The sequence below is a fragment of the Delphinus delphis genome, chromosome 12, assembly GCF_949987515.2.
Source record: "Delphinus delphis chromosome 12, mDelDel1.2, whole genome shotgun sequence".
NCBI classification, from domain to species: domain Eukaryota; kingdom Metazoa; phylum Chordata; class Mammalia; order Artiodactyla; family Delphinidae; genus Delphinus; species Delphinus delphis.
The window spans coordinates 55,046,094-55,058,878 of record NC_082694.2 but is presented as its reverse complement, the minus strand read 5'-3'; the positions used below and the strand labels follow the sequence as shown (position 1 = coordinate 55,058,878).

Genomic DNA, 12,785 nt, shown 5'->3' with positions numbered 1-12,785 from the left:
TTCCATGTAATGCAATTAATTAGACAAAGCATTTCTTATTATGACTATTATAGGTAATCACTTTGCATTGGTTTTCTTCCTTTCATACAGAGTGATGTAATCAGAAAACCCCAGGGCCATATTGAACTTAGTGCATCCTGCAGCATTTTAAGAGGAGATAACAAACAAACAGTTCAGGTACTTTTTTTTCTTTTTTTGTGTCATGCAAAACTCAGTTCTCAATTATGTAAGCTAATAGAGTGGAAATTGGGTGTTCAATTGTTTGTTTATTCCCTTTGGGGGTCAGTTTGATGCCCCAAAAATGTGTGAAACCCTAGGACTTCTTAGTTAAAACTATAATATAACCTGAGTATATGTTAGTAACTCTCCTCTACACTTTCTTTGCCCTTGATCCTTTACACGGTTCTTTCCCCACACTAACCCTCCCAGCCATTTTCTGTTCTCAAACTGTCAAGCTATTTTAGGGGAGGGTTATTTGATAAATGAATTCCCAACAAGATATTCATAATTTAATGTACTATTAAATTCAGAAATGTTTGCAATTAAATAGAGAACCGGAAAATGGCAGTTGTATGAACTTCAGAGGCTGTAACACCAAAGTGGGAAGGATATTGGTGAGCAGAGGGGCTGTCCTGGCTCCCACTGAGTCACATGGCAGAGGTAGCTGCTGACCATTTCACCCACACATAATGCCAGTCTTGCTAGAAACCTTTGTTAAGTTAAAACAAGCAAACAAAAAAAACAAGCTATCGGGCTTCCCTGGTGGCGCAGTGGTTGAGAGTCCGCCTGCCGATGCAGGGGACACGGGTTCGTGCCCCGGTCTGGGAAGATCCCACATGCCGCGGAGCGGCTGCGCCCGTGAGCCATGGCTGCTGAGCCTGCGCGTCCAGAGCCTGGGCTCCGCAACGGGAGAGGCCACAACAATGAGAGGCCCGCGTACCACGAAAAAACAAAAACAACAAAAACAAACAAACAAAAAACAAGCTATCGAGACAGTTTGGTATGTGTGATTTAAAATTCAGATGCTTTATTTCTGAAATGCCTTCAATAATCATTATTTTCTTATCTTGCTCCTTTGGAGGGTAGAATACAATATTTTATTAGAAAGGTACATTATCAGTGTTTCCAGTAGATAATACCTGAGGACTGCCCAAAAATGCAGAAAGGAGAATCAGGGAAAACTTTGTCTTGGAGCATGGCAGATAAGAATCATTTGTAGGCTTCTGAAATATTTGGAATTTTTAAAATATGGCTAATTTGAACTTGAGAAATTGTGAATTCATAATATCTGATTACATGTTTAAGAATTCCTCTTCTGCTGTATAGGTTTTCTTATTTTATTTATAATTCATTTCTTCATTTCCATAACAAATAACTTCCCTTTATTTGCTTAAAGTGTGTTATTTTATTACAGTCTGAAATCATTCTGCTCCTCATTTCAACAACCAGGAACCTGTAGCACATTTAAGGGAGAAAAGGAAAATGTAATGAGTAAACAAGATAAAAAATCATGACCCCAAAGCTTAATACTATGAAGAGTTTTAAAGTAAACAGAAGTGAAAAAAATTATTTCAGAAAAAGTTAATTGTCATTCTCACAAAGTGGTTAAAATATGCTACGTGATTTATGGAATCATTTATTTAGAGCCTAGGATTCAAGGTTCAGCATGTTTGTTTCCATGTTAGGTAGTGATGTTTGAAGAATGGACAAGGAAGTGCTAATATCCTAAAATCTTCAGAGTTTCCTATCTCTTTCTTATCCCATTCTAGTTGACCACTGAAAAACACACATACTATCTGACTGCAGATTCTCCCAATATATTGGAGGAATGGATTAAAGTGTTACAGAACGTTCTTCGGGTACAAGCTGCCAACCCCCTTTTCCTCCAACCTGAGGGCAAACCAACGGTGAAGGGATTGCTCACCAAGGTGGGAACTCTTATACATAGCGGTATCCCAGGCAGCGATGGAATTAGCCCCCGATCATAAAAAAGTGGGCATCAGAGAATATAAATATTGAGTATTTATGTTATCTTGGGATGGGGAAGAGTGTTTTAGGTATGATACCAAAGACAAAAACCATGAAGATGAAAAATGGTAAATTTGACTACTCTACATAAAAAATGTAAATGTTCTTGGGAGTTCCCTGGCATTCCAGTGGTTAGGACTCTGCTTTTCGGAACCTCTGCCGAGGGCCCAGGTTCAATCCCTGGTCGGGGAACTAAGATCCCACAAGTTGTGTGGCACAACCAAAAAAAAAAAAAAGTAAATGTTCTTACCATCAGAATTTCTCTAAGCAGAATTTTTAAAAGACCGATGAGAAGCTTTGGAAAGGTATTTGAACATGAAAAACAAGCTTTTTCTAATCAGTAAGTAAAGGATAAATACCAGTGAGGGGAAGGAACAAAGGACACAATGAGAGAAAAGTAGAGATAGTAGAGAGAAGAAATACAAATGATCAATAAACATATGGGGAAACGTTCTACTATCAATAATAATTTTCTTAAAAAGCAAGAAATAATGGATATTTTTAAAAAATCTGATCAAGGGAGGACCTCTTTTAAAAGTATGAAATGCAGTATCGACACAAGTTAAGAAATTTGCTAGTGAGTTTATTACTTTAGAAGGCAATTTGGCAATATCTTGACTAAAGTGTTTACTCAATAAATATTTTTGAGTGAACAAATGAATGAATGAATATTAAATGTTTTATGAACATATATACGTACCCTTTGATCCAGCAATCTCAGTCCAAGAAATTTATGCTTAGGAAATTATCTTAATTTGCATAAGATTTAAGTATGAGGATGTCCATCACAGCATGGTTTTTCCTTTCCTATTTAAAACAAATGAGATATAATTAACATACATTGAAATGCAGATCTTAAGTGCAGAATTTGATGAGTTTTGACAGATATTTACTGTCACTCTCTCAAGATACAGAACATTTCCATTACTGCAGAAAGGTTACTTGCACATCATGGTTTATAATAAAGAAAAACTGGGATCAACTTAGATGTAGAGTAGAGCATAGTTTTAAATAAATATTTATGTAACCAGGTAATGCTTTACTATGCAGTCATTTTAAATGTTGTAAAAGAATGCTTAATGTTTTAGAAATAGGTTATGGATGTATTGTTAGGTGATAAAATAGCATATTACCATAAATACATAAAAATGGTTGTTATGCCATTTTTGGTAAACATGTTTGTAGAAAAATGTCTGACTAAGAAATATACTAAGGTATATTAGATATCTCTGGGTGGTTTTTACTTCATTTTTGCTTAGTTCTGCTTCCTAACATTTTTAGAATGAGGAAGTATTGATTTACGCTAAGATAAATATTATTTATAAATTTTTAAGAGTTCAATTGGTCACTTTTAGAACAAAACAATAAGATATTTATATGCAAAATATTACCCACAAAAATAACCTCTACGTCATCACTCATCACTCATGTGCTTTATTTATGTAAGAGGTGAAAAATTTAGCTGTAGATGAGCTATGCCACCATGTAATTTATACTTATTATTAATGTGGGAATGTAGGTGGGTGCTCTTCAGTAATATTTACAAAGACTGGAGAAAAAAATTGGAGAAAAAAATTACCAATACATTCAACAAAGAGATGCACTATGTTTTTTTCCAAAACATTACGTTACCATGAAAATGTTTTTTCAGTTACTGATGGGCTTGAGAACTCCTTGGTATTGTGCTGATATATGTTTTCCAACGAACACAGTGCCACTTTAAATCACATTCTTATTCTAATTCATAGTAACTAGGTGTCCTCCTGTTTCAAGGGCTATGTTTATGAAACCCTTAAGCTTTAATATGATCTCATGGCTAAGGGTTTGTTACTTCTTTCACAATTAGTGTTTTTTGTTTTTTTGCTTATTTTTAATTGTTGGCATGGCTTGTCAGTTTCCACTCCTGTTACATTTGTGCTGTTCCCTGCTTCCCATTTCACAATTGCATTTTAAATGAGTATAAGTTGATGTGATTATCAGATGACTAAACCATTAGAATTTATAGACAGGATGCTTATTAGGTTTCCTTCCTACCATTTGTGAAGGCTTGTCCACCCCCATATTTTCACCTGCAAAGCCTTATAAGAGAAAAACTCATTCTGAGTGACTTGTTCTGAGCTCACGTTCAGGCTACAATCCCAGATATGGCAGAGCAGCATTTGAATACTTTGGAGGGGAGGAGGCTTTTCCAAGTTGTCACACTGTTATTATTAAGTACAGAAATATGTAGGTAGATATTAAGAACTTGACTAATTTGATTCTGGACAGTCACTCTTGCAACTTTTAATGCTTTGGAAGAACATTTCCTATATAAAAATTCATTTATTTTTAAAATATGTATTGAGCAGTTACCACATGTCAGGCAATGAGCTGCAGGGTATTAAGATGAATAGGCCACTGCCCCATCCCTCAGAGAGCCTCATATCTATTGGGAAAGAAAAGGACGTCCACATATTTATAATGATATATATAAAATACTATTGTTGACATGCATCATAAGGTCACAGAGAAACCTAATTTAGACTGTGGGATCAGGAACAACTTCTCAGAGAAGATTTGCCTGTGCCAAGTCTCCAAGGAGGAGTATGAATTAATTTTGGAAACGGACAAGGAAAGGTATCCTGGGCTAGAAAACAGCACGAACAAAAGACACAGTATCTCAAAGCAGTGCCACCTATGTGAAGAGCAAGTCCCTTGGAGAAAAAGTTGGAGGGTCCTGATCATGGAGGGCTTTTTTGTCTTGTTAAGGACTTTGTTCTTCATCCTGAAGGTGTTGTGGAACCCTTCAGGGTTTGTAACAGGAACATGGCTATATTCATGCTGTTAACCGATTACTCTGCTGAGAGGAAGATGAATTTGTGGGAAGCAAACTGGAGGTTCTAAGAACAGTAAGTGGAAGTGGTTTTCCTCAAGAGGATGGGACTCTGAACTGGTCATGGGGAAAGAGACCAGAGGGTGAATCTGAATAATGCTAGGAGGTAAAATCTTCCGTTAGACTGAATTCAGCAACTAGGAAGTGGGAGAGTTAAGGATGGCTGGGTGAAAGACCATGCCAGATAATAGAGAGCTCAGAAAACAGGAGCAGTTTAGGATGACTAAAAGGTTATTTGGGGAACTGTCAACGTTTAGAGCTTGTGAAGACACCTGAGTTAAGAAGTCCAGCAGGCAGTGGCAACACCAGTCTCCATCAGAGGAGAGGGCTAGGGCTTCCCTGGTGGCGCAGTGGTTGAGAGTCCGCCTGCCGATGCAGGGGATGCGGGTTCGTGCCCCGGTCTGGGAGGATCCCACGTGCCACGGAGCAGCTGTGCCCGTGAGCCATGGCCACTGAGCCTGCGCGTCCGGAGCCTGTTGCTCCGCAGCGGGAGAGGCCACAGCGGTGAGAGGCCCGTGTACAGCAAAAAAAAAAAAAAAAAAAAGAGGAGAGGGCTAGGTTGGAGAGAACGATATGGGGAATTATCATCATGGATATGATAGTTGAATCCACGACAGTGAGAGAAATCACCCAGGAAACTGTGTAGGGTGGGAAGAGCAGGGGACTGTTGATGGGACACTCGGGTTCCCAAAATTTGAGGGCACATAAAGGTGATGTATGAAGAGACCCTGGAGAGTACGTCCTGGAGGCCAGGGGTGGAGTGGTTGACAGGGAAGGAGTTATCTGTAGTGTCAGATGCGGTCAAGTGCTAGGGCAGAAAGTGCCTTGTGGTATGTTGAACAGTAACCGGGTGATGGGTAAGTGCAGTACTGAGTGTGGAGGACTGTCCATACTTTCCGGCACATGAGAAAGAATCAAGTTGGGAGGGAACATGGTGTCAGGAGAGGCACTTTTTCAGATGGGAAAGGCATACCTTGAGTTTCCAAATTGAAGGGAGGAAGCTGGGAGAGAGAAGTGGGAGGTTAAGAACAAAGTCCAGAAGAAATGGGTGATCGGGCATGGCGGGAGGGCACTGTGGAGGGGCTGGACTTGCAGAAAGGTGAGGAAGGATGAAAATACAAGTTTGTGGGGCAGTGAGTGAAATCATGTCTGATGTCCTCGGTTTTCTTTGATGAAGATTACTCCAGTGGACAGTTCCATGAGAGTGAAGGAAAGGATTGAGAATAAGGGAAGTGAGATATACCCAAGGACAGATAGAAGGATTGATTTACCGAGGGCCCACCTGACTTCAGTGATTTGAGTTCATATTGGTTATTCTTCTCTAAGATGCTCAGAAATAAGAGCAGAGACTTTACATTGTAGTGATGTGAGGATAGTCATTTTTTTCTAACATTTTATTATGTGAATTTTCAAATACGCAGAAAAGTTGGAAGAGTATTTTACAGTGAACACTCATATTCCCACCACCTAAATTCCACAATGAACATTTTACTTGCTTTATGCATATCAAGATGATGATTTTTAAATCATTCTTTTATTATGGGCACTTTCAAACACATGTGAAAGTAGAAGGAATAATAGAAAGGACCTTCATATATTCATTACCGAGTTTCAACAATTATTAACTATGGCTAATGTCATTTCTTAAAACCTCCCGTAACCTTCTTTCTCTTCCTACACGCTCCACTGGATTACTTAAAAACAAATGGAGGTAAAATTTTATTGTGTGGATTTGTTAGAAGCATGGGAATGCAACATAATCACAGGTTTTAGAGCAAGAGTTGTTTTGTGATCAAATATCAAATTCAAGGTTGGTGGAGAAGGAAGAGAAGCCAGGAGGGAACTGATAAACTGGAATAAAATGGAAGGGTTGGAGGACTTAAAAGTTTTGAATGAGGTCAAAGAATAGGAGTGGTGTGAGTAGGAGGGTGGGAGCTGGGGGGAGGTTGGGATCAGAGAGTAGAATGTAAATTTCAGAAGTGGAGCAGTTCCCAATGAAGGAAAAAGGACCAGGGTGTGGCCAAGCGGATGAATGGCAAAAATGGAAGGATAGCAAAGGTTTTTAGAAATGAAGAGAGCAAGGAACTGTGAGTTAAGATTGTAGGGAGGCAGTACAGCAAAAAGGCTAGGGCAAGAGTTCAGGGGCCAGACTGCATGGGTGCATGTCCTGCCTCTGACAGTTGCCACTTGTGTGACCTTGAATAGATTACTTAGAGGCTCTGTGCCTTAGTGTCCTTTTCTGTAAAGTGGGAATAATAATAGTGCCAACCTCACAGGTGCTGGGAAGATTAAATAAATTATTTAAGCATGTCAAGTGCTTTAGAACAGTGCCCGGCACATCATAAACATGCCAAAAGTGCTAGCTATTATTATCACAAGAGTTTTACCTAGATGCTGAAGTCAGCAAGACAGGTGGCAGGATTTGTGGTGGAGAAGGCTACAGGCGTGCAAATATAGGAGAGGGGAGAAGACCATGGGAGCTTATGTTTTGTGTGATGACAAAGGCCAATCAGAATATGATATACTATTTGTCATCAAAGTTTCAGAGAGAACTGATATAAGTAACTTTGTCATGGATGCAAAGTAAAAAAATTTATTCTTTCAACTACTTAGTTCACCAAAGCCTTGAGGTTTGAGATTGTCTTTAAATCTCTGTGAGGATTCTTCTAGTGTAATTTGTTTCATTATGATTTTTTCAGAATAAGTCAGAATTGGAAGAAATCTTAACATAATCAGATGTACATAAAAAGATAGACTATGTTTTAAAACACAGCTTTTACTGTAAGTTGGCAGAAGTCTTCATTAATTTGTAGTTCCTCAAAGGCACACATTGTTCTCTTTAAAGATAAATCATTTCAAAAGTATACTCTCTATAGCCAGATGCATTATTCTTCAGTTTTGCTAAGACTCCTTTCTGGAGTTTGTTTAAAAGGAGAAAAAAAAAGCTGCATAACACAAGCTATTTAAAACTTCCAGGATATTCATCTGTAAATATATGTTTCTAAATTTAATTAAACCGAAACATGTCTTGCCAAATGCGACATTTTGTTTTGTTTTTCCTCAAGCAACATTTAAATCCATCAAACTGTTAGATGGTGGAGTTATTTGTTTGCTTAAACCATAGTTTTGAAAGCCCAAAGGCTGGCTGCATTTGTGGGTTTAAACGAAACATGTGTTTTACTTCTCCTTATGCATAGTGAGGAAGGAAGCATTTATTGAGTAACTACTAGTATCCTTTATTTACATTTTCTCCTTTGGTCATCACAACAGCCCAATGAATGAGGTGTACAGTAATCCCATGTTAACGACAGAACTTGGGAGGTCAAGTCAGTTGCCTGAGGACATCATCCATCCAGTATGTGGTAGAACTGGAATTTAAGCCTTGGTCCATGTGACCTCAGAATCCAGGCCTTTTCTACTGTCGTGACTTGCTGACTGTAAAATCCGTTGTGGCAATAATTTATATTCTTCTCATTGTACAACTGTCAGAGCAGTCCGTTTAAATGTTATGTCATTACAAGGGCCCTGCAAAATATGTGTGCTCTCCACCCCTATATGCTGCCCCTTCCCCAGTGACCTCTCCCCTTCCTCGCTTAGTCTCAGACACATGGGCACACACCGTCTCAGGACCAAGGAAGCTTGCTGCTTCCTTGCCCGGAGTGTTCTTTTCTCAGGTGACTGCATAGCTCATCTGCCTCCTCCAAGGCTTGAATCAGTGTTGGTGATGCCTTCCTGACCGCCTTATTTTAAATTGTAAAACACGTCCCTCCTTCTCCAGGCACTTCCTTCTCCTTTCCTGCTGTGGTTTTCTCCTTCGTATTTATCACCATGGGCAAGCATGACAATGGAATGTTGGGCTTTCGTTTTACCGGCCAGTGTCTTGGTTTCCAGGTGGTGGGCCACTCCAAATTGAAGCCCACTCTAACTATTGCAGGAGAGGGTCAAGCCTCAAGGCAGAAGTTGGCAGGGCTGCCAGGGTAGTGGGATTATAGGGCAAACTCAACCAGGCTCACCACATTCTAGGTCTGGGGCAACAGAGCCTATTATCAATCTTACCCACTGATGGGAATGGGGTTCTTGGTGTTTTTCTAGGCTTGAGGGTGTAGCTGGGACTGTCTGGCAAAGATCTTCAATGCCTGTACCTGGGCAGAACTGGGGCAGAGAGGAACTCACAGTGAGGATCTTCATAAAGCTACCAAACGATGAAAAACCTGTGGTATTCAGTACAAATTTTGGTAGAATGTCTTCCTCCAAAAAAACCCCCCCCAAAAACTAGGCTTTTAAACTCCTTGTGTTCTTGATGAAGATATGTAGCACGCTGCTGGGTTAGTTGTCTGTCTTCCTCACGAGGCAGTGAGCTCCTTGAGGAAGGAGACTGTCTCATTCATATCCGTCCCCCCAGTATCTAGACTAGCCTCTGACTATTCAGAGTCAGGAATCAGATTCAGGTTCCATCCCAATCACTTGACATAGCTCCTGACATGTAGGAAGTACTCAATATGTAATAATAGCTTTTAGTATTATTATTTTACAATTTTGTGTGTATCCTTCTGGAGAAGGTATCAAATGTGTTCAGTGTATTATTACTCTGGAAAAGGCATCAAATGTTTTGAATGATTGAATCTCTTACATTTTGGAAATCACTAGAATTCTTAGGTTTCAATCTTGTTTCTAACATCAGAGTGTTAACCCAGAGAGCCCCACAGAGTTATTGGAAATCTATGTAATATAAAAACTATGAAATATACTTACTTGTGAAACTGCATCTTTGAATCCTTAGTCCTAGGCATAGTACTTGACATATAGTAAACATTCGTTAAATGTTGAATGGTGAACACCAAAGCAAAACATACCATGCTATTACTATAATGGGTAAGTTTTAAATAGCATTTGGATAGTCTAGTTGGAATATCACTTATATCTCAAGCAAACTGGACAGCCGAACAACTTCAAATAAAGTGTATAAACTATACTTTAAGGTGTCAGAGTTCTGAGCTACATTTGTAATTCTTTGAAATATGATTTCAGGTAAAACATGGCTACTCCAAGAGAGTCTGGTGTACACTTATAGGAAAAACATTATATTATTTTCGTAGTCAAGAAGATAAGGTATGTATGTATTTTTAATATGCTAATTAGAGGAATTTTTTGTTTGTTATGGCTTCAAGTTTTCCCTTTCACTGTTCTGTTGCTAGCTCAAACTTCAGAATTTTTGATAAGGTTGAAATTTTGCATAAAATTTATTACTAAGGTAATCATAGACCTACAGGGTCTTTTTTTTTTTTTTTTTTTTGCGGTACACGGGCCTCTCACTGTTGTGGCCTCTCCCGTTGCGGAGCACCAGCTCAGTGGCCATGGCTCACGGGCCCAGCCGCTCCGCGGCATGTGGGATCTTCCCGGACCGGGACACGAACCCGTGTCCCCTGCATCGGCAGGCGGACTCTCAACCACTGCGCCACCAGGGAAGCCCCCTACAGGGGTTTTCATTCTTAATTATAAGCCTTAGTAACTTTTAATTAATTCTTCTTCTAAGACCTAGAAAAGTCTTCCTCTATCCCACTTTCAACCATCAATTTCTCATATTTTTCAGGTCTGACAGACTAGATAAGGTTGATTGAAGGGAACAGCAAGCTAGGAAAAAAGAGCTGGGAAGGGAAAAGAATCCAGTCCTGTCCCAGGCCCTCGAATCCCTAGATACCACTTATCTATCCATCCATCTGCATATCTATATCCCATTCGTTCATTTTTAACTAATCTCCTCCCCGCCAAAACTTGAGTTATTGCATTTTCAAAGTAAAAAGATGGGTATCTTCCAAACATGAAATGTATACCTAATTATCATTGTGCATACCCCATGTCATCTTTGGATTACTGAAACTATAAAAATTGAACTAACATGGACCAAGAGTATTTGCATAAAACAATGATGCCAGCTCCACAGAACAGCAACCTGTGACTGATTACTGTGTTAATGAGACTAAACGTCTTGGTCCACTGACCATGTAGGTCAGTTAGTATTTCTCTGCTCTATTTTCATAGTCTGCACTCTCAGTTCTGACTAGCCATATTTAAAATGCATGCCATTATCGTCAGTATCGCTCACGGGTTGGTACTTAACACAGTGCAGCCATTGAGAGTGATATCTCTGAAGTAATGTGGGAATATGCTCATAAAAATAATACAAGAATAAGCACAGTACAAAACTGCATATTCAGTATAACCCTAACTCAATTATCAGTCAGGAAAACAGAAGCCACTCTGTGTATTCCAGTTTTTAACAATTTTAATGCAGAATTAGGGACATACATAACTTTAGAAAAGTCGGGGGAGTAGAGGTCGGGGAAGCAGCTGCCACTGAAGATCTGAGAAGCCAGCACCAATGGTCTGAACACAAAGCACAGAGGCAGCTGGTACTCAGCAGTTTACTGAGAAGCCTCTGTGATACATCAGCCCAGACATCTGACTGCAGCTGTCTCAGGAGAATCATGACTCTTCTTTCACGCTTACCTTCCACAGCAAGTTTGGGATTCTGAGTTTATAATTCTCAGTCCAGCACATCTATGTAAAGATACACATAGCAGAAAAGTCAGAAAGAACTATGCCAAAATGTTGAGTGGGAGTAGAATTATGGATGATTTTTTTCTTCCTTTTTTTTAGTAACTTTCTGTTTTTACCAAGTTTCTATATTCGTGTTTTATAAATAGAAAAATAATTTAAAATTTGCTGAGAGTAGAATTTAAATGTTCCTACTATTACTACTAATAATAATTTTGTTTTCTATTAAAAATGGATAACATTGATCACAGAAGGAACAAGTCAGAGGAATGTAGATAGCTGAACAGAAATCCATTATAATTACTGGAGAAGTGTTGAGAATGCTTGTGAATCGGTATTAGGCTTACTTCATTTTGTGCTATAGATGTTTCAGAAACAATTTGTCTTTATCTCAATCAGTGTCTTTTAAAAAATTCAGTCAAAATATTTAAAAGCACCGGTCTATTCACTGTTTATAGAACCATGGTAAATCCTCTGGTAAAAGGAATAATCATCTTTAAATATTGGGGTGGATGGAACCTTGATTGTCATATGATTAGGTATGCCTAAAGCACACAATTAGGATAGTATTGTCATGTATTATCATAGTAGAATTAGTTTTCTTTATCCTATTTTTTAAAGCTTGCTTTTTATTTATTAATGTGAATTTTCTGCCCTATTATTTTGCTTTTGTTTTACTGCCTTTTTCTGAAAGTATAGATAAGTTAATTTCACATTTTTCCTTCAGAAGTAAATTTTATTCACTCAGTCTCCAGAATGGTGCTTTGCACATAGTAACTACTCAGAAAATAACTGTAATTAATTTAATGGGAAAAAGCAGTGTTTCTCGTAAAAGACAACACATTTAATCAAATGAATTAATTTTTTACTATTAATCAGCTATTAGGCAGATAAGATATCTAGGTAAGACCTCACTGAGAAGCCAACATTTTAATTAGGTTTTGAAGGAAGTAAAAGAGGCAAGAGTATTCCAAGCCAAAGGAACAGCAAGTGCAGAGGCCTTGGCAGGAGCATGCCAGGTGTGTTTGAGGAATAGTGAGAAGATCAGTGTGACTGGACTGGACTCCGTTAGGGAGAGGATAATAGGAGATGAGTTCAGGGAAGTAATGGGGACCAAATCGCAGGGGGCCTTATCATAGTAAGGACTTTAGCTTTTGCTCCAAGTAAGATGAGAAGCCATTTGAGGATTTTGAGCCGAGCAGTGACATGATCTGACCTGTGTCTAACAGGAACCCTCCAGCTACTGTCTGAAGGGAATTAGGAGGAGACTGGTTAGGAGACTCTTACAGTAATTCAGGTGAGAGCTGATTGTGGTTTAGTGTGGAGGTGT

General features: G+C 38.9%; 1 protein-coding gene across 2 annotated transcripts in view; it reads left to right on the top strand.

Annotated features, from left to right (window-relative positions):
• PLEKHH2 (pleckstrin homology, MyTH4 and FERM domain containing H2) overlaps positions 1–12,785 on the top strand; it is a 106,898-nt gene that overhangs the window by 55,127 nt on the left and 38,986 nt on the right. For both annotated transcript variants that reach the window (XM_060026716.1, XM_060026715.1), the window contains 3 exons: positions 91–177; positions 1,770–1,928; positions 9,929–10,009. In XM_060026716.1, coding sequence (XP_059882699.1) covers positions 91–177; positions 1,770–1,928; positions 9,929–10,009 — 327 coding nt within the window. The remainder of the gene's footprint in view (positions 1–90; positions 178–1,769; positions 1,929–9,928; positions 10,010–12,785) is intronic.